General features: G+C 39.0%; 1 protein-coding gene across 4 annotated transcripts in view; it reads right to left on the bottom strand.

Moving 5' to 3' along the window:
- RAD9B (RAD9 checkpoint clamp component B) overlaps positions 1 to 23,134 on the bottom strand; it is a 34,611-nt gene that overhangs the window by 4,391 nt on the left and 7,086 nt on the right. For 3 of the 4 annotated variants that reach the window (XM_033440957.2, XM_033440956.2, XM_049698457.1), the window contains 6 exons: positions 15,286 to 15,385; positions 11,742 to 11,848; positions 8,107 to 8,213; positions 7,957 to 8,021; positions 7,288 to 7,410; positions 5,882 to 6,119 (listed from right to left, as the gene is read on the bottom strand). In XM_033440957.2, coding sequence (XP_033296848.1) covers positions 5,882 to 6,119; positions 7,288 to 7,410; positions 7,957 to 8,021; positions 8,107 to 8,213; positions 11,742 to 11,848; positions 15,286 to 15,385 — 740 coding nt within the window. The remainder of the gene's footprint in view (positions 1 to 5,881; positions 6,120 to 7,287; positions 7,411 to 7,956; positions 8,022 to 8,106; positions 8,214 to 11,741; positions 11,849 to 15,285; positions 15,386 to 23,134) is intronic. The other variant, XM_033440959.2, reaches the window with a different exon arrangement.

Genomic DNA, 23,134 nt, shown 5'->3' on the forward strand with positions numbered 1-23,134 from the left:
CACACTGCTGGCAGAAATTACTACATATGTATATGCCAGGGAGTCTCACAGAATTTGAACTTCGTATATCCTACTACCTATTTGATTTCTGCCACTTAACATGTCCAAAATAGAATTCATGATCTTAGTGAGCATTGAACCTGTTGCTCCAGACCTTGATACCTCCTTTTCCCTTAAGCCCCATAACCAATCCATCACAGAGTCCTGCTACTTCTACCTCCTCAATTAGCTGTCTACTTTGGCCACTTCTCTCCATTGCTACTGAATCACCATCTCTCAGATGCCACAACTGAACTTCCATTCTTGCCTCACTGCATCCCATTCTGCACATAGTAGCTGCAACTAAAGTTATCTTTCCAAAATTCAACTCTGGCAGCCCTCCCTGTTAAAATCCTTCAAATACTTTAAATGCCACAGTACTTTATATGGCCGTTTACATGGCTGTTTACATCTGGCATGAATCGGCACTCAGCAATTACTCTAGTTTCATTCACCCTGTGCCATTGTTTCACCCTGGCTATCTGCCTGCTAACCACACTGATCATCCTCCAGTTCCTTAAAACCAGCACACTCCCTCTATCACAGGGGCTTGTGCACATGCCACACATCCACTTAACTCCCCCCTACTACCTTATCCTTTCCAGTTCAGCTCAAACAGCAATTTCAAAGAAGACGTTCTGACCTCCTAGATTAGGTCGGTTCATACCTTAAATCCTCTCAAAGCACCTTAAACTTTTCCTTGATTGAACTTACCACAGGTTTTTAAAAATTATCAAATATTTAGTCATGTGACTATTTGTTTAATGTCTGTCTCCCTCCTAGTCTATAATCAAGTTTAGGAATGTTTCTTGTTTATTTTGCATACCATTGTATACCCCACATCTACAACACAAGGCCTTCAACAAATACCTGTGGGAGTTGCATGGTAGGTAACAAGAATGAATAAGTGAATGATCCCTGTTCTTGGCTCATCCTCACACATCAGAAGGTGAAGATGGCCTCTGCATGGGGCAGTTCTGACAGCAGCTGTTGAACCCTTGCTCCAGATGAAACACCCCAAATTAGCTGTGATATAGCCTGTGGTAGGCAGAATGATGGCCTGCCCGCACCCCCAAAGATGTCCACGTCTTAATCCCAGGAGCCTGTGAATATGTTATATCACATGGCAAAGGGGAATTAAGGTAGCAAATGGAATAAAGTTGCTAATCAGTGACCTGGACTATCCAGGTGGGCCCAGTGGACTCACAAGGATGCTTAAATGTGAAAAGCAGGGCTCCCCTGGTTGGCACAGTGGTTGAGAGTCTGCCTGCCGATGCAGGGGACACGGGTTCGTGCCCCGGTCCGGGAAGAACCCACATGCCGCAGAGCGGCTGGGCCTGTGAGCCATGGCCGTTGAGCCTGCGCGTCCGGAGCCTGTGCTCCGCAATGGGAGAGGCCACAACAGTGAGAGGCCCACATACCGAAAAAAAAAAAAATGTGAAAAGCAGAGAAGAGTCAGCATCAGAGTGAAGCAATGTGAAAAGGACTTGACTGGCCGTTGCTGGTTTTAAAGCTGGAAGGAAACCACAGTCAAAGAATGCAGGTGATCTCAAGAAGATAGGAAAGGCAAGAAAGCAGATTCTTCCCTAGAGTCTCCGCAAAGGAACGCAGCCTTGCCAACACCTTGATTTTAGCTCAGTGAGACCCATTTTGGACTTCTGAACTGTAAGATAATTTGTGTTGTCTTAAGCCACTGAATTTGTGGTAATTTTTTATAGCAGCAATAGGAAACTAATACACTGGCTTTGATTTTAATTGGAGGCATAGTCTCAGTTGCTTCTGAAGAGTCTAGTGTTAACCAAAGTCAAGATCCAAAGGCTGGAATTGACCTAATGATAGCATCTGTGTCTCTTCAATGTATAATATCATGTGCAAATAGCTCTTCATAATGCTTACTGTGCTATATTAAACTAAAAACCTACTAGTTTACTTTGGACTTTGAGAGCTGCCCTGAATTTGCCACTGACTTAAGGTAAATGTCATTTGCTACCCCCTCTTTTCCCTACCTACTCTTTGGCCTTTAAATCTTTCATGGCTGGATGATCAAGCCTTTCCCTGGTATATAACAGTCTTCTAATGGAGAAAGTTTATGAATGGCCATACAACTTGGAATTAGTCCAAATCCTATACGAATTGGGTAAGAAGATAAATTATTATAAAAATTTTAAAATAATATTCATATTCTCTTAAAAATAGAACTACCATACAATCCAGCAATTCCTCTCCTGGCTATTTTTCAGAAAAAAAACAAAAATGCTAATTCAAAAAGATATCTGCACCCCTATGTTCATTGCAGCCTTATTTATAATAGCCAAGATACAGAAGCAACCTAAGTGTCCACCGATAGAGGAATGGATAAAGAAGATGTGGTGTGTGTACACAGTGGAATATCACTCAGCCACAAAAAAGAATAAAATCTTGCCATTTGCAACAACGTCAATGGACCTAGAAGGTATTATGTTCAGTGAAATAAGTCAGAGAAAGACAAATACAGTGTGATTTCACTTATATATGGAATCTAAAAAGCAAAACAAATGAACAAACGTAACAAAACAGAAACAGACTCATAGATACAAAAAACAAACAGGTGGTTGCCAGAGGGGAGGGGTGTGGGGGGATGAGTGAAATAGGTGAGGGAGATTAAGAGGTACAAGCTTCCAGTTACAAAATGAGTGATGGGGATGAAATGTACAGCATGGGGAATACAGTCAACAATATTATAATAACTTTGTATGGTGACTTTGGTCTTTGAAAACGGCCCTAAATTTGCTGTTGACTTATTGTGATCATTTTGTAATGTATAGAAATATCAAATCATTATGTTCTGTACCTAGAACTAACATAGTGTTGTAGGTCAATAATACTTCAATTAAAAATATAATAATATAGATATTTCCCCCATTTTGGTGCCCCTGAGAGCTGTGTATAACTTATTGAAAATCAACAATGGAAAAATATATTGGTCATTTGAATATTAGAATATAGTAATACTCCTCTACAACAGTTTAATTTTGAAAATCCCCTTTCCCAAAGTAGAATACTACCATATTATTTATCTTTTTAAATAAGGTGAATTAAAATTGATTTCATTTTGGAATTTTGTGATACTACTTGAGGGATTTTAAAAACTTTCTTAGGCTATCCCAAACCGGGGCTGAAGGTTTGCCAACCACTGGCTATGCACTAGGAATACAGAGATGAGTAAGACTCAGGCCTGCCCTTGATGAGCTCACAATCTACCTAGTGGAGTAACAAGCATATTTATTAAATTATTACATGACATTAAAAATGAATAAAGCAAACAAAATGATTTGATTAGAATGAGAAGACTTCAAAAAGAGACATATCACTTGAGCTGGGCTTTGAAGGGTGGGTAGGGGTTTGAACGGTGAAAAAAGGAATACTATCACCCCAGACTGTAGGAGCAATAGTATGAACAAAAATAGGACACAAAAGCATTTGCTGAATGTTTCCACTAAGATCAGGAACTAAGCAAGCATGCCCACTCTCTCCACTGTTAATGTTGTACTAGAGATTATGTGCTAATACAACTGAACAAAAGAGTCAGTTGGAGAGATTAAAGAAGAAATGAAACTATCTCTATATAAAAATGACGTATAGCATGTCTGGAAACCCTGAGAGAATCAATGATAAAACTAATGGAAACAATAAAATAATTCATCAGGGTAGTAGGATATAAAATTAACACAAAAAAAAACAGTAGCCTTCATATACGCAAACAATAGGCAGTCAGAAAACATAATGGTAGAGAAAACTATTTACAATAGCAATATAAAAGGTTAAATTACTTAGGAATAAACTTAAATGTGTAAATGTATATGAGAAACATTTTAAGACACTCCTGAGAGACACAAAAGTAGACCTAACAAGTGGAAATATATTGCCTGTGTTTGGATAGAATGACTCAGCATCATAAAGGTGTCTCTTAACATCCCCAAGTTAACAGAAATTTAAGGAAATCCCAATTAAAAAAATACCAACAGACTTTTTCTGGAGCTAGATAAGTTGATATTAAAGTTCAAGTAAAAAATACACATTCAGGAATAGCCAGGAAAAACTGACTAAATCTACAAAGGGATACTAACTCTACCAGACATTAAAACATACTCTGAAGGGCTGGAACTGGACCTCAGGGGAGGAAATGAGAAGATTTTATTAAATACCCTAGGGAAAGTCCCTGAATGCCATTCCAAGGGGTTTAGGTGAAATCCTATGGGCGAAGCAGAATGATCCAAGAGACAATAAAAGCAGGAGAGTGATGTATAACAATAACTAACATTTAATGAGCACTGACCATGTGCCAGCTCCATGTATTAGCCCAATTAATTTTCACAACAATTCAATTGGGTAGCATTATTATTATTCCCATTTTACTAACAGAAAGAAAACTGAAGCAAAGATAAGTAACTTATCCAAGTTACACAGCTAATAAGTGGCAAGACAGAGATTCCAACCCAGAAACTCTAGAGCCAGTGCTCTGGAGTCCTATACCTCATTGTAAATATAAGGTCTCAAAAGAATCTTCTGGTACACTGTGGAGGAAACCAGAGTGGAGGAGAATGGAGGCATGGAGGTCAATCAGAAGGCCCACCGTAGTTCATATAGAAGATGATAATGGTCTAAATTATTTACCCATAATGTAATTTCATTTTTGCAGGAGTTAAGGCAAATAATTCCCTTTAAAAATAGAACTTTCTTTTTAGAATTTAAGTGACATGATAGGAAATTTGAAGAAAAGAGTGCTGTAATGGTACTCATGGAGCTTACAGCTCTAAATGTCACTTTCCCTAGTGAGGAAATTGGCAATCTTAGAGGATTTCAGGGAAGTGAAGCAGCAGGAAAATGTATTCCTGTTGCTGCCTGCGAAAAAGTAAGCACAATATGTGTGACCAAAAAACAGGACGAGGAAAATGTTTCTGTATAATGAAAAGACAGATTTCAGTTTTCACTTTATGGCCAAGCTAGTAATTCATGAGAAGAGAAAATTGCCGTAAGTGCCAGGCATATAACAGGTATTCAGTAAACACTGTGGCATCAAACTGAATAATAAGTGGAGTTTACTATCCAATTTTACTACCCTAAAAGTCTTCATACAGTGTAAGTAGTGACTTTTAGTAACATTATTTCTCCTTAGAGTTATTTCTAACTCTAAGAAACTCATATTTCCAAACCAATAATAATAACAACAGCAAAACAAGCTTGAATAAAACATCAATATAAACATGTAAAACAGGGACTATCATTATTTGATACTTCTAATAAATTATGTTTATCTTCAGTGGATTTCTTAAGGTTTAACACTATAGCATTTTGTGAAGTTTATCATCCATCTAGTAAAATGTTGGTAACATAATAATGTTCTTAACTGGGACACCACTATGAAGGAATTTGTGATGTTTGTTGTGATGAAGTTTACATTTGTACTACCATGAATAAAGGATTTCCCAACCAAACCTGAAAAATAAAATTAGAAGGACATGTATTTTAGAAAGCAAAGTATATGACTTTAGCATATTATTTGTATTCAAAGATAAGTATGCTGTAAGAAATCATAATTTATTCTTTAAAACAAGTGACTCAAATTTCTATTTGAATATACTTTGTTAGAATTACTCAATGATCAATTTAACTATTTTGTATTGACATTCTGTAAATCAGCCTTTTCTCCATGTCAGACTGGTTTCACCTCTCCCCTAGCAAAAAATAATAAAATTAATTTCCTGGATATTGGGGGTGGGCTGAGGCAGGGAGATTGCAAAGGGAGACGGATGACGAGAGTTCTTGACTGAGATGCAGTTGTGTCTCAGTGTTTTTCTTTTACCTTCCTGAGATGTGAAGATCCTGGCACTTCCTCCGTGTCACTGACACTGCTTTCTGGTACTTCACTAATGTCTCTGTTCGCTCTTTCCGTTAATGGGCTGCCACGGTTTTCCGATGAAGAGACTTTCGTGCGAGTCTCAGAATAAAGCCTTTTGGGTACTGCTTTTCTCGAGATATACTCTGCGTCCTTGCTGGTTACATTTTTACCAGCCTCTGAATTTGAATGTATCAGCTCTGACCTGAGGTATTAATAGAGATTAAATGAATGAACTGTTTACTTTGAAAGATATATTTTTATATAACTAATGGATCAATGTGGGATGACAATAACACTGGTTTAGGGAATATACTGAAATAACATTGAACTAATTGTTGAAAGTTAAGATTTACATACATGATTATTTAGAAATTCTCTTGACAGATTCAGATTTTTCAGTAAAACAACCCAATGTATATGAGACAATCTTGTGACACGGTAATAGGGCGAAGTTAGAAAAAAAGTCAAATAAATTACAGTATATCTGTATGATAAAATTGTATAGAGTCATTAAAAATCATGTTTCCAGGTTATTATCAACAATACTGGAAAATGTTCACAATATAATATTTTGTGGGAAAAAACAGAATAGAAAACTACATATGCTATATGACCCAATCTTGTTTTAAAATGCAACTGTATGCAAAATTAAAAGTCTGAAAGAAAACACCGTGTGCCAAATATTAACAGTGGCTATCACTAGATGGTAAAATTGTCGGTGTTTTTTAATTTATTCTTTGTACTTTCCTGCATTTTCCAAATTTCCCATAGTAAGTTTATGTTACTTTTACAATGAAGCACCTTCCACCAAAAAAAAAGTTATTAAGAGACAAAAGGGGGAACTCCCTGGTGGTCCAGCAGTTAGGATCCGGTGCTTTCACTGCCGTGGCCCAGGTTCAATCCCTGGTTGGGGAACTGAGATCCCTCAAGCCGCGCAGCGCAGCCGAAATTAAAAAAAAAAAAAAAAGAGAGAGAGACAAAAGGAACAAAAGAAAAGCAATGGCTGTTTCTCTCTCTAAGAAAGAGAGTTCTGGGTAGTGAATACAAACTTTCCTGTGAACCTTAACACTATATCACTCCTAAAAAACAACTACTGAAAATGGAAATGAGTTTTAGGTAACGACAAAGATAAACCAGGCAGTCCTGTTAAATTGTGATCATAAGAGAAAAAGCAAATATCTAGTGAAAGATGGGTGATATTTCTCTGTTACAGTTAGGTCTTCCTGGAGCTTTCCTGATTCAATTAAAATTTCTGATCTTCTAATGTTTTCATCCTCAATTGTTTCCTAAATGAATGCCATTGAATTATTTCAGAATAAGACTGCAATGGCTTTATCCCAACCAATAAAGACATTAAAACATGGCCTTACCTTTTTCGTTTTTGTGAAAGACACAGTGATTGTGGAGAAGATGCTCTACTTGGCTCATCAGCTAATGTAGCCAAAATAAAGTTGGCTTCCAATAACATATCGTCAATACTTAAAGCCATGGGTCTAAAAAAGGCAAAGTAAGAGCAAACATCACACTCACACTCATTTTCTGATGGACATTGGGAAAACATTAAAAAATGATAATTTTGGAGTAAAAAGAAACAGTAAAAGTCTTGTCTTTTCACAAATCGAGACAGTCCTAAGAACTAAAAGTGTCCTTAGAAATCATCACATCCAATTTCATAAAACACATTCATCCTAGCCCAATCTCTCTGAAATTTTAGTTCTGAAATATCATATAAAGTACCATAGTTTCATAGAGATTTAACTTGTTTAAGCCATGTATAATTTTCTAATTTGGCAATTTATTCAGTATGTCAAGTTTATAAATGTTTTTACTCTTCAGAATAATATATCTTTCTAAATCAAGTTACCAATAAAAAGAACTCTAGGTTATGACATCTTTCAAAATTTTAGTTTGATAAGTGTTGCTAGTAAAGTTAAGGAATTCCTGAGGTGTGAATTAATTTCAAAGTGAACCAAAGGGTTTTATTATTAATGTATGACAAAAGAAAAAGAAACAAACTCAGAAATTTCCCAAGGACCTACTTCCCAGGAAAATCAAAATGAATGGCTATAGGAGCATGTGTAGCTTCTGAAAATGTCAGCATTCCCTGAAAGGAAAAAAAGGGGGAAAATGTGAAATCTTTATTTTAAATTGCCATTGATAATTCTAATTGGACACAAATTTTGGTTTACCTTCAGTTCTTTGAAGCAAAATGTTATTTCAGTGTTGACTCCAATTTGATAGAAGTCAAACTCATCTGGCCCAACAAACATCTCACTGTATACAGAATTGGTCAAATCTGCTCAATGTTATAGGAAAGTAAAGAATAAAATTAGTTCCAGTGGTATTTGTTAAATTTTGATAAGAAAATAAAGCATAAATGATAAGTTAAAAATAGCCACAAATTCTCTGACATTCCTTCATTGAGAGGTGGGGTCTATGTCTATGTCCCCTCCCCTTGAATCTGGGGTGAGTGGGCTCTTCATCTGCTCTCACCAATAGGATATGGTGGAGTGACCTGGTGCTAGTTTCTGGTCTGGGCCCAGGCCTTAAGAGACTGGCAGCCTCCACTTCTTCAATCCCACAAGCCACACAGGGCAGCCAAAAAAAAAAAGTAAAAATCAACTTAGAATGGGAGAAAATATTTGAAATCATATATATGAAAAGGGGAGAAAAATAAAAAGACAAATAACTCAAGTGAAAAATAAGGGATGTGAACAGACATTTCTCCAAAGAAGATATACAAATAAGCAATAAGAACACAAAAAAAGATACTCAACATCATTAGTTGCTAGAGAAATGAAAATCAAAACCACAATAAGACAACACTTCACACCCACTAGGATGGCTATCGTCCAAAAGACAGACAATAACAGAGGTGTTGAATTTTTTCCCCCAGAGGTGTTGAATTTTGTTCGCTAATATTTTATTAAACTTTTATGTGCATTTTTTAAAATGAAAATATGATGATACTATGCATACCATTTTATAATCTATTCAATAATGTATCCTGACTATTTTTCCATGTCAATAAGTACATTTTCCTAATTATTTATGTGTGTTGGTGTTTTGTGTTTTCCACTACAAAATTAACTTCAATAAACATCTTTGACATACACACCCAGAGAGAAAGAAATGTATATATACACACACACAAGACTTCTTTTTTTTTTTTTTGGCCACGCCACATGGCTTGCAGGATCTCAGTTTCCCGACCAGGGCTTGGACCCAGGCCACAGCAGCGAAAGCACCGGACCCTAACCATTAGGCCACCAGGGAACTCCCAAGACTACTTTTAATAGCTTCACAGTATTTCACTAGACCAATCTCCTGTTGTCAGATCTAAGGTATATAGAAAAAGATGAACCAAACTATTGAGTACTTGTCTCTAGACAGTGGGATTTCAGGTGACTTTATTAGTGCTTTTTATGTGTTTTTAATTTTCTTCAATGAACATGAATTATGTAAGTGTAAGAACAAAGGAGAAATGGTATATATATTTTAAAAGGACCAAACAATACCTTACAAATACCTTCATCTCAATCAAGAAGGCTCATGTCATGACTTGTGTTTGCTGGGGGCAGCGGGGTGGGGGGGTGTCACTGGATTGGGAGATTGGGACTAGAAGATGGAAACTATTATATAGAGAATGGATAAACAACAAGGTCCTACTGTATAGCACAGGGAACTATGTTCAGTATCCTGTAATAAACCATAATGGAAAAGAATATGAAACAGAATATTAAAAAAATTAATTTAAAAAAAAGAAGGCTCATGTCACTCCCAGTGTGCTGGCGTAGAGTAAGTTCAATAATAAAGTTAAACAATTGGGTCCCCAGTCAACCATAACTACTCATTAGAAAGCTTCTTACAAGGGACAGTGTCTGAATAAATGGCCATTTATTCAGAGATGGCATTATGAATATAAAACAGACCCTTTCACTAGCCAAGCATATATTTTCCAGATCATGCACCCCTGAGTGCCAAAACAGAATGCTAGATGGGACTTTGAGAGAAGCAATAAGAGCACAGTGGTAATGAGACTAAGCCCTGGAGCCTGACAGTCTATATTCAGATTATAATCCACCACTTATTAACTATGTGACAGCAGGCAAGCCACTTAGTTTCTCTGTGCTTCATATTCTTCATATAGAAAATGTATACTAATAGTACTTACATCACAGACTTGTTACAAAGATCAAATGGATTCAGAAATGTAAACCATTTAGAACAGAACCTGGCACAAACTAGACCCTGCAAAGTCGTCTGACCCAACTTAAGCCCTGGTTATACTGGTTTTTCACTTCAAAATAATGTTTCTTCCTTTGTATTCTTTCTTTACTGCTATCACCAAAAAAAAAAAAAAAAATCCAAGGTCAAAGAGTCTCAGACAAGTGGTGCCCATAATACCCTAGTAAATTTCCTTAATAGCAAAACTCCTGACTTAATCATGCTTTAGTTTCCCCATTCCATCTGTATAACTCTTAGAAGAGCTGACTTAATATTCACGTTGGGGCTTCCCTGGTGGTGCAGTGGTTAAGAATCCCCCTGCCAATGCAGAGGACACGGGTTTGAGCCCTGGTCCAGGAAGGTCCCACATGCTGCGGATCAACTAAGCCTGTGCACCACAACTACTGAGCCCACGTGCCACAACTACTGAAGCCCACGCACCTAGAGCCCGCGCTCCACAACAACAGAAGCCACAGCAATGAGAAGCCCATGCATTGCGAGGAAGAGTAGCCCCCGCTCACCACAACTAGAGAAAGCCTGCGCACAGCAACAAAGACCCAACGCAGCCAAAAATAAAATAAATAAATGTATAAAAAATAATATTTCATTCATTAAGAAATATTCATATTTTCTGTCCTATATATTTGCCATCTGGAATATCTTACATTTCTAACTTAAAGTTACTTTTCCTTTTTTTTTTTTTTTTTTTTTTTGCGGTACGCAGGCCTCTCACTGTTGTGGCCTCTCACGTTGCGGAGCACAGGCTCCGGACGCGCAGGCTCAGCGGCCATGGCTCATGGGCCCAGCCGCTCCGCGGCATGTGGGATCTTCCCGAACCGGGGCTCGAACCCGTGTCCCCTGCATCGGCAGGCGGACTCTCAACCACTGCACCACCAGGGAAGCCCTACTTTTCCTTTTTATGTGGTCAAAGATCATCTCAACTGGATTGCTGGCCTCTTAATTTTTCTTTATGCTAAATACAAAGGATGAGAAATAGACCTTAAAACTTTAACTGAAAAAATATTTTTCTCGGTAACCATTCTAATTTTATTTTTTTAATACATTTATTTATTTATTTATTTTTGGCTGTGTTGGGTCTTCATTGCTGCGTGCAGGCTTTCTCTAGTTGCGGAGAGCAGGGGCTACTGTTCCTCACGGTGCACAGGTTTCTCATTGCGGTGGCTTCTCTTTGTTGCGGAGCACAGGCTCTAGGCATGCGGGCTTCAGTAGTTGTGGCACTCGGGCTCAGTAGTTGTGGCTCATGAGTTAGTTGCTCTGCGGCATGTGGGATCTTCCCGGACCAGGGCTTGAACCTGTGTCCCCTGCATTGGCCCAGTGGTTCTTAACCACTGTGCAACCAGAGAAGTCCCATTCTCCTAATTATAAAACAATCTGAATTTCAAAGCCAAGTATTTTAATTACTGATTGTGACAAATTTCTCAGGTTTCTTAAAAATTTTAATGATCTTTCTACATTTTACTGCCTTTTAGACGAGAAAAAGTATTATGTCACTAATATTTACTGTATAACCGTACAGTTATCAGGAAAGCCAGGAAGTAATATTCCATCAAAGCACAGTGACAGATATAATCCTTACCCATTGATTCCTCATTAGAACTCTTAATGCAAACGTTCAGTGGAGTAACAGCAAGAGTAACTTCCTCTTGACTCGATGTAAAAAGAACAGTTGCCTCAGCAAGCACTCTATAAAATGTAAGGAACAGTAGTACATTATTTGAAGAACAAACAAAGAAATTATCATATTAAATGGGACTCATCTTTAACCTGGAAATAAATAGGTTAATTGTCCTGGATTTAGAAAAATCTACCCAAAAGACCTATCTTCATTCTTCTATATGAGCTGGTATATTTTTAGTATATCTTAAAATTACAACATTAGGAATCCCCTGGCGGTCCAGTGGTTAGGACCCGGCACTTTCACTGATGGGGGCTGGGATCAATCCTTGGTCAGGGAACTAAGATTCTGAAAGCCGCTCGGCTGCAGCCAAAAAAAAAGAAAGAATTACAACATCATTTGAAGGCCAAGAGAATAGCAAAATATAGTCTAAGTAAAACATGTGAAAACTGCAGAATAAACCAAACACTAGAATAAAATATCTTTAATGCTATGCTTTCACATCCCCAATACATTTTTTAACAAAAATGACCTGGGATCATACTCCTAAGGGAGATAGTAGAAAATGGAGATGTTCAAACAGAACTGGGGTGAACTATGCTGGAGACGCAGTCGAGGGGTAGAGGTTTACAAGCAGTCTGCTGCCTGTATTCTCTTTCCCTTTGTCACTTGTCCTAGATTATTAACTATTTCTTTCAAGGTTGTCCTGACATCCCAAATGTCCTTTCATCCTGGGCTCCCTTTTTTTTTTTTTTTTTTTGCAGTACGCGGGCCTCTCACTGTTGTGGCCTCTCCCGTTGTGGAGCACAGGCTGCGGACGCGCTGGCTCAGCGGCCATGGCTCACGGGCCAGCCGCTCCGCGGCATGTGGGATCTTCCCGCACCGGGGCACAAACCCATCTCCCCTGCATCGGCAGACGGACTCTCAACCACTGCACCACCAGGGAAGCCCTGGGCTCGCTTTTTAAAAACACCTTTATTGAGATATAACTCACGTTCTACACAATTCACAGATTTAAAATTGTTTGATTTGCATTTCCCTAACAACAAATGGTGTTGATCATCCTTTTCATGTGCTTGTTGGCCATTTGCATACATTCTTTGGAAAAATGTCCATTCAAATCCTTTGCCCATTTTTTAGTTAGGTTACTTATTATCTTTTTATTATTGCATTAAAAGTTCTGGCCTATTTTTTGTTTATTTTGTTTTGTTCTTCATTGCTGCGCACAGGCTTTCTCTAGTTGCGCCGAGCCAGGGCTACTCTTCGTTGTGGTGCGCGGGCTTCTCATTGTGGTGGCTTATCTTGTTGCGAAAGCACGGGCTCTAGGCACGTGGGCTTCAGTAGTTGTGGCACGTGGGCTCGGTGGTTGTGGCTCACGGTCTCTAGAACGCAGGCTCAGTAGCTGTGTTACAGGGGCTTAGCTGCTCCACAGCATGTGGGATCTTCCCGGACCAGGGCTCAAACCCATGTCCCCTGCACTGGCAGGCGGATTCTTAACCATTGTGCCACCAGGGAAGCCCTGGCCTATTTTTTAAATTGAGGTGAGGTCAGATAAAAATGAGATTCTTACAATTTCTGTAATGTTAGTGTTAACCTGCTAATAGACATTAGATTAGCAGAGTTTCTCAATGCCAAAATGTCGGGAACACCTACCAAATTAATCTGGAAACTTTTCCAGTGTTAAGGGAGAGGTGTTGTACAAGATACTAAACAACCTGATACCAGAAATGACAATATGAATGTGCAATTCAAAAAGGAAGAAAAATACAAATTGCTAATAAATATATGAAAAGATGCTCAAACTCCCTAGTAATAAACACCAAAAAATGACTTTTTTTATATTAAAAAAAAAGACTATGTCTTCCATAATAGGAGTTTCCTTCTCTCTTTCCCTCTCTCTCTCTCTCTCTCTCTCTCTCTGGTTACCAGGTGCCATGTTGTGAGGACAGTCGGCCAGCCTACAAAGAGGCCTGCATGGTGAGGAACTGAGGTCTACCAGCAACCACATGGGTGAGCTTAGAAGTTGACTTTCTGAGGCCTCCCACAGTCATGTCAGTGAGCTTGGGAGTGAAATTCTCCAAGTTCAGCCTTCAGATGAGACCACAGCCCTGGCTGATGGCTTGACTTCAACCTCATGAGAAACCTTGAGCCAAAAGCACCCAGCTAAGTCACACTTATTATTTTGAAGTAATAAATGTCTGGGTTTTTTTAAAGCTTTAAGTTATGGGGAAATTTGCTTCACAGAAATAGGTAACTAATACACTATCTTATGCACTACTAGCAGCATTGTTTGTGATGGCAAAAAGTCGGAAACAACCAACTTTTTCACAAATAGGGTAATGTGTAACTAAATTATGGTTCACTCATACAAGTAAAAATTATGCAATCATTAAAAAGAATAAAATTGATTTAACTAGGGCTTCCCTGGTGGCGCAGTGGTTGAGAGTCCGCCTGCCGATGCAGGGGACACGGGTTCGTGCCCCGGTCCGGGAGGATCCCACATGCCGCGGAGCGGCTGGGCCTGTGAGCCATGGCCGCTGAGCCTGCGCATCCGGAGCCTGTGCTCCGCAACGGGAGGGGCCACAGCAGCGAGAGGCCCGCGTACCGCAAAAAAAAAAAAAAAAAATTGATTTAAACTGACATAGACACTAAAAAAGGAAGTTGCCAAACAATAAGGATAGTAGGACATTTTCTTTTAAAAAACTATGTATGTGTCTAGTAGGTGATATAAATTTGAGAGAGAAGGAGAAAAAGAGAGAAAGAAAGATATCCATAGCTATAGGGAAAAAGAAAGTTATAGAAAGACTGGCTATAAATAGAAGATGATATAGAAGGATTACACCAAATTGTTAATAGATGTTAAACCCCTGCCAAGTGGGATATATGTGGCAAGTAGAGGAGAAAGACTTCCATTTTTCATCTCTGCACTCTTCTATAAATTTTAGATGTATTGCAAGGAGCATGTATTTCTTTTGTAATTTAAAAAACAATAAGGATAAAATATCTTTTGGCTTACAAAGTAATTAATGTTTAAGCTACAGCTCAACTGAAAAATTGAGTACCTTTCACTGACAAATATGTCCCACTCATTCTCTAGAAAAAACAAACAAACAAACAAACACTTAGGGATAAAATCAGTTCATGTAAAAAGTGTTAAAATTTCCTCATGCTGTGTATGTTAAGACTCAGATAGAAGGAACCATATAAATGCAAAGTATTATTAGATAATATATTTTTCTCTTAATACCACTTGACGTAGAAAGCCACTGATGGGATACTTCTAGAACATTTTGGCCACTAAATTATTATTTCTACCATTAGGCAGTTATTATTATCTACTTTTACCTTTCTCAAGGTTTCCTCTTGATCCTTTAAGGTGATTTCTACAAGTCCAGTGTTAGCTTAAAAAAATGTAACTGATTTAAAAGCTCTAGGCTATTAATTCTTTACTCTGTGACCATAATATATTCAGAAAAATAAAAATAAACAACAGAGAACTCATTACCTTGGTTGAATCACTAGTGTATTAGAACACATATTCTTTTCAAAAATAACTTGCAAAGGCTGACTTTCTTGAAAACACAAATTATGAATCCTTTTAATACCTTAAAAATAATAAAGCAACCCGTTAATAATTTTAAGTGCAAAATTAACAGATTTTTTAAAGTCTTTAAGTTTCAGAGCCAGATTAAAATAATAAAATTAAAGTAATATTTAATATCTGACAGGTGCACAAAGCTTACAAGAAGCACTATCCCTTAATGCATGTGTTTATCGCTCCCTAGTGGACACCATGTAACATGTCACACCCTCCAACCAATTAGGCAGTAGAGTTCCCACATTCTTTTGAAATACAGGTAATTTCTTAAATTGTGTGTAAAATAGTAATTGCCCACTACAGATCATATGTCTATGATTCTTTTTCAGTATTTTTCATCCAAACTGATATTTTTGGATGGGAACTTTAAAAGTAAAACCTGAGCATCCGGTCTGTGAATTCCTTCCCTCTGAGAGGAGGAGAGGAGTGTGAAGCAATAATGGCTACGGCCCAGTGTACCGGCAACTGCAGGATATGTTGTACGTACATTACCTCTGATCCTCACAATATGCCTATGGGATAGGTACTTGATCTCAGAAGAGGAAAGTATAGCTCTAGCTCTGTTAAATGACTTCAAGGCTATGCTGTTTTAACAAGTATAGCTAGAATTTGAATCTAAGTTTGTTTTATCTCTCTTTTTTTTTTCTGAATCTGAGTTTGAATATGGAGCCCATGTAATAAAATCCAGGTGGGCTATAACTTTCTACAGCATAATAATGTTATAATAAGAATCAAAAGGATTCACTATAAACATTTCTCAACTTATTTTTTAACTGAATTAATAACAACAGCAATGTTTATTATTTTCATAAATATTTACTGAGCTCTTACTATGTACAAGGCTGATCAGTTTTTCTTTTCTTTTGTTTTGATGGGTTTTTTTTTTGACCGCACAGTGAGGCATGTGTGACCTTCGTGACCAGGGATCGAAACTGTGCCCCCTGCATTGGGAGTGCAGAGTCTTAACCACTGGACCGCCAGGGAAGTCCCTGACCACTTAGTTTTTTTTTTTTTTTAATTAATTAATTATTTTTTTGGCTGTGTTGGGTCTTTGTTGCTGCGTGCGGTCTTTCTCTAGTTGCGGCGAGTGGGGGCTACTCTTCATTGTGGTGCGCGGGCTTCTCCTTGCAGTGGCTTCTCTTGTTGCAGAGCATGGGCTCTAGGTGTGCAGGCTTCAGTAGTTGTGGCACACGGGCTCAGTAGTTGTGGCTCACGGGCTTAGTTGCTCCGCGGCATGTGGGATCTTCCCAGACCAGGGCTCTAATCTGTGTCCCCTGCATTGGCAGGCGGATTCTTAACCACTGCGCCATCAAGGAATTCCTGATCAGTTGGTTTTTAATGGATAACAAACCACAAAATTTAATCAGAAATTTAGTGGCTCAAAATAACAAACATTTGTTATTTCTAACAATTCAGCTGAGTGGCTCCTCTGGTTTGGGTTGGCTTAGCTGTGGCTGGATCATTTTGAATGGCCTCATATTCATATCTGGGGCCTCACAGTTGGGACAACAGGGACAGCCGGGATGGCTGGGGCCTCTCACCACATGGTCTCCTATCTTCCAGGAGTCTTCGCTGGGCTGTGCTTATTCTCATGCTGATGAAAATGTTCTTAGTTTAACAGTGGAAGCTGACAGGCCTCTTGAGGCCTAGGCTCGGAACTCACACGACATCACTTCTAGTGCGTTCTATTGATATAAAAGCAACTCCAAGGCCAGCTGAGATTCAAAGTAGGGAAACACACAGGGATGAATTTGGGAGCTGTGGACTAGCAAAGAACAACTCAGACAAAAATTTCTGACCTCACAGAGCTTACATTCTAGCGAAGGGAGGCAAACAATAAGAAAATCAAAAGCAGTACTTCCCTGGTGGTCCAATTGTTAAGACTGCGCTTTCACTGCAGGGGGCACAGGTTTGCTCCCTGGTCGGGGAACTAAGATCCTGCATGCCGTGCGGTGCAGCCAAAAAAAGAAAAAGTAAAATAATTGGTCTGTCACATAGTGATAAGTAGCACAGGAAAAAAGGAAAGCTGAAAGGGGGCTGGGGAGTGCCGGTGGTGGTGGGCAGCAATTTCAAATAAGGAGGTCAAGAAAGACCTCATGGAAAAAATGCCATTTGAGCAAGACTGAAGGAGGTCTTTGAAAGAGCCAGCCATGTGCTATCTGGAGGAGCTTGCTAGGCAGAGGGAACAGGGACCCAGCCTGGGACTCCCAGATCATGTGGTATCTTACTGGCCATTGTAAGATCTTCGGCTTTTACCTTGGGTAAAATGGTGAGCTTTTTGAGAGTTTTAAGCACTGGAGTAACATAATCTGACCTATTTTAAAGGGATTACTGTGGCTGCTGTTTTGGGAAGACACAAAGCTCAAAAGTTGGCATATCTTACCTATTTTAAAAAATATTTTCAAGTTACTTTTAGATGGATAGGTAATAGAAGGTAATAGATGTACATGGTATAAAATTCAAAAGATACCAAAGAATAGACAGTGAAAATAAGTCACCCTCCACCTCTGACTCCTGCCACCCCAGTACCCTACTCAGAGGTAACTACGGTTACCAGTTTCTTAGGTATTCTTCAGAAATAGCCCATGCATATACAAGCACAATCATATCTCTATAACAAATACCTGACTTGGGTGAATGTTCTATTGGCATTGCCGAGGATGTCCAAGCTGAGAAATGCCTTATTTCTTTGTCATCCCTGATGCTTTTTTTCTTGCTACTTGCTTCCTTCCCCTTTTTCCTTAACACACGCTAAACACTTGCAGTCTATACCTTTGGCCACACTGCTCCCTCATCATAGAATGCCTTCCCATTTCTGACTATTAGAAATTTAGCCCAGGACCAGATGCCTTCACAGGCAAATTCTGTCAAACATTTAGAGAAGAGCTAACACCTATCCTTCTCAAAGTCTTCCAAAATATAGCAGAGGGAGGAACACTCCCAAACTCATTCTACGAGGCCACCATCACCCTGATACCAAAACCAGACAAAGGTGTCACTAGGAAAGAAAACTACAGGCCAATATCACTGATGAACATAGATGCAAAAATCCTCAACAAAATACTAGCAAACAGAATCCAACAGCACATTAAACGGATCATACACCATGATTGAGTGGGGTTTATCCCAGGAATGCAAGGATTCTTTAATATATGCAAATAAATCAATGTGATACACCATATTAGCAAATTGAAGGAGAAAAACCATATGGTCATCTCAATAGATGCAGAGAAAGCTTTTGACAAAATTCAACACATTTATGATAAAAACCCTCCAGAAAGTACGCATAGAAGGAACTCACCTCAACATAATAAAGGCCATACATGACAAACCCACAGCCAACATTGTTCTCAATGGTGAAAAACTGAAACCATTTCCACTAAGATCAGGAACAAGACAAGGTTGCCCACTCTCACCACTATTATTCAACATAGTTTTGTAAGTTTTAGCCACAGCAATCAGAGAAGAAAAAGAAATAAAAGGAATCCAAATCAGAAAAGAAGAAGTAAAGCTGTCACTGTTTGCAGATAACATGATATTATATAGAGAGAATCCTAAAGATGCTACCAGAAAACTACTAGAGCTAATCAATGAATCTGGTAAAGCAGCAGGATACAAAATTAATGCACAGAAATCTCTTGCATTCCTATACACTAATGATGAAAAACCTGAAAGAGAAATTAAGGAAACACTCCCATTTACCATTGCAACAAAAAGAATAAAATACCTAGGAATAAACCTACCTAAGGAGACAAAAGACCTGTATGCAGAAAACTATAAGACACTGATGAAAGAAATTAAAGATGATACCAACAGATGGAGAGATATATCATGTTCTTGGATTGGAAGAATCAACACTGTGAAAATGACTATACTACCCAAAGCAATCTACAGATTCAATGCGATCCCTATCAAACTACCAATGGCATTTTTCACAGAACTAGAACAAAAAATTTCACAATTTGTATGGAAACGCAAAAGACCCCGAATAGCCAAGCAATCTTTTTTTTTTTTTTTTTTTTGGCAGTACGTGGGCCTCTCAGTGTTGTGGCCTCTCCCGTTGCGGAGCACAGACTCTGGACGCGCAGGCTCAGCAGCCATAGCTCACGGGCCCAGCCACTCCGTGGCATGTGGGATCTTCCCGGACCAGGGCACAAACCTGTGTCCCCTGCATCGGCAGGCGGACTCTCAACCACTGCGCCACCAGGGAAGCCCTAGCCAAGCAATCTTAAGAAAGAAAAGTCAAGTCAAGGAATCAGGCTCCTTGACTTCAGACTATACTACAAAGCTGCAGTAATCAAGACAGTATGGTACTGGCACAAAAACAGAAATATAGATCAATGGAACAGGATAGAAAGCCCAGAGATAAACCCACACACATATGGTCACCTTATTTTTGATTTGAAGGCAAAAACATACAATGAAGAAAAGACAGCCTCTTCAATAAGTGGTGCTGGGAAAACTGGACAGCTACATGTAAAAGAATGAAATTAGAATGCTCCCTAACACCATATACAAAAATAAACTCAAAATGGATTAAAGACCTAAATGTAAGGCCAGACACTATAAAACTCTTAGAGGAAAACATAGGCAGAACACTCTATGACATAAATCACAGCAAGATCCTTTTTGACCCACCTCCTAGAGAAATGGAAATAAAAACAAAAATAAACAAATGGGACCTAATGAAACTTAAAAGCTTTTGCACAGCAAAGGAAACCATAAACAAGACGAAAAGACAATTCTCAGAATGGGAGAAAATATTTGCAAATGAAGAAAATATTTGCAAACGACAAAGGATTAATCTCCAAAATTTACAAGCAGCTCATGCAGCTCAATATCAAAAAAACAAACAACCCAATCCAAAAATAGACAGAAGACCTAAATAGACATTTCTCCAAAGAAGATATACAGATAGCCAACAAACATGTGAAAGAATGCTCAACATCACTAATCATTAGAGAAATGCAAATCAAAACTACAATGAGGTATCACCTCACACCAGTCAGAATGGCCATCATCAAAAAATCTACAAACAATAAATGCTGGAGAGGGTGTGGAGAAAAGGAAACCCTCTTGCACTGTCAGTGGGAATGTAAATAGATACACCCACTGTGGAGAACAGTATGGAGGTTCCTTAAAAAACTAAAAACAGAACAACCATACGACCCAGCAATCCCACTACTGGGCATACACCCTGAGAAAACCATAATTCAAAAAGAGTCATGTACCACAGTGTTCACTGCAGCATTATTTACAATAGCCAGGACATGGGACCAACCTAAATGTCCATCGACAAATGAATGGATAAAGAAGATGTGGCACATATATACAATGGCATATTACTCAGTCATAAAAAGAAACGAAATTGAGTTATTTGTAGTGAGGTGGATGGACCTAGAGTCTGTCATACAGAGTGAAGTAAGTTAGAAAGAGAAAAACAAATACTGTATGCTAACACATATATATGGAATCTAAAAAAAAAATGGTTATGAAGAACCTAGGGGCAGGGCAGGAATAAAGACGCAGATGTAGAGAATGGACTTGAGGACACGGGCAGGGGAAGGGTAAGCTGGGACGAAGTGAGAGAATGGCATGGACTTATATATACTACTAATTATAAAATAGATAGCTAGTTGGAAGCAGCCGCATAGCACAGGGAGATCAACTGGGTGCTTTGTAACCACCTAGAGGGGTGGGATATGGAGGGGGGAGGGAGACGCAAGAGGGAGGAGATATGGGGATATATGTATATGTATAGCTGATTCACTTTGTTATAAAAGCAGAAACTAACACACCATTGTAAAGCAGTTATACTCCAATAAAGACGTTTAAAAAAAAAAGAAATTTACCCACATGTGATGCTACCACCTAGATAGCCCTTCCTCTTCACCTTTCTCTCCTATGAATCTGTTGCCCCAAGTACATCCATTGTGCTCTTTTTTGTTTGTTTTTTGTTTTTGTTTTCTGCAGCACGCGGGCCTCTCACTGCTGTGGCCCCTCCCGCCGCGGAGCACAGGCTCCGGACGCGCAGGCCCAGCGGCCATGGCTCACGGGCCCAGCCGCTCCGAGGCACGCGGTGTCCTCCCGGACCGGGGCACGAGCCCACTGTGCTCTTTTTAAAGCAACTTGGCTTGGTGTACCTCTTCATTGTGGTTTTTCTAGTCTTCCAGCTTAATAATAATTTTCCTTGATAGAATGCAAACAGGATAAAAATTTAGAAGTCCTGTTTCCTCTGTATCATTATTGATTTTATCTAATGCTGCACAAAGTACTGGACTATAAGAGACAAGGAATTTTCACCAGAATCTCTTCCTTCATTGAGAAATCTCACTATTGAAACAAAAACAAAACAGCTGAACTAAAGAGAATGCCTAGTAATGTGGTTGACTTAAATTCTGACATAAGCTCCTTATCTTCTCACAGACCAGTAACAGACAATTTGAGGTCCAGCAGCCAGTCCATGGACGGCTTGAGGAGCACTGCCTTATGCCATCAGCTGCCAGCCATGGCATATCTGATGCTATGATAGAATTCTGCTTGCCGTTTCATAGCTCAATTTGCAACTTCCCTCAGTGGCTCCAGAGAACTCTTTCAAACTTAAAGAGGTACAGCTAAGGAACAAGCATTATTTTGGAGATGTTCCATTTGTGGGGTTTGGAATTTCAGAGGTTAGTGATACTTATAAGTTGGCAAATGTTTCCCAATCCCTTTAAGTTCACTGTTATGCAAGTTTAAAGTCATTAGCATATCTGTAGAATGCCCTTTTACAAAACCTTAAAACCGAGAAGTGGAAATTCTGCCCTCTTGACACCATGTCATTAATATACATGTATGAATCAGGGTTTTATTTTCACTCAATAGCCAGTGCACCGCTCGTATGGAAGCCCCTCTCTGTCGGAGATCTGTCTTCTTGAGCAGGACAGAACTTATTTTTTTTTTATTTTTATTTTTTTAAATAACTTTATTTATTTATTTATTTTTAACTTTGGCTGCGTTGGGTCTTCGTTGCTGCGTGCAGGCTTTCTCTAGTTGCAGAGAGTGGGGGCTCCTCTTGTTGCAGAGCACAGGCTCTAGGCGCACGCGGGCTTTAGTTGTGGCATGTGGGCTCAGTAGCTGTGAGCTTGTGGGCTGCAGAGCACAGGCTCCATAGCTGTGGCGCCTGGGCTTAGCTGCTCCACAGCATGTGGGATCTTCCCAGACCAGGGCTTGAACCCGTGTCCCCTGCATTGGCAGGCGGATTCTTAACCACTGTGCCACCAGGGAAGTCCCAGGACAGAACTTATTAGCAGGTGCTTTAGATCAGAGCATGTTCTTCAGGGACAATTCACTGACTCATTTTTAGCCACTCTGGGGCCAGTGCCAATGACAATACAGAGAATTGATAGAATTATTATTAGGCAGGTAAATATTTCATATGAACCTTGGTTCTTGATGACATAAATCACTTTTTTTTTTTTTCCTATTAGCAGATGCTAAATAACCTAAGAAATCACCGTTCTGGAAACCATTTATGGTTAGATTCAGAGAAGTTAGTCTTTTTTAGTGGCTCATGCCTTTGCAATTGTTTTCTATCAATAAGAGAGCCAAATTTACTTCACTGTCTTTAATTTCTTCCCAGTTCCAAATATGTATTTCTAGCAGTTTATTGGATATCTCTGCCCAGGTGATTTTTCTCAACTAAATTTGAACGATGTTTCTCCACCAGATTATAAAAATAAAATTGCAAACATAATTTCCTGGGTACATACAGTTT

Source organism: Orcinus orca, chromosome 15 (genome assembly GCF_937001465.1).
Source record: "Orcinus orca chromosome 15, mOrcOrc1.1, whole genome shotgun sequence".
NCBI lineage: Eukaryota > Metazoa > Chordata > Mammalia > Artiodactyla > Delphinidae > Orcinus > Orcinus orca.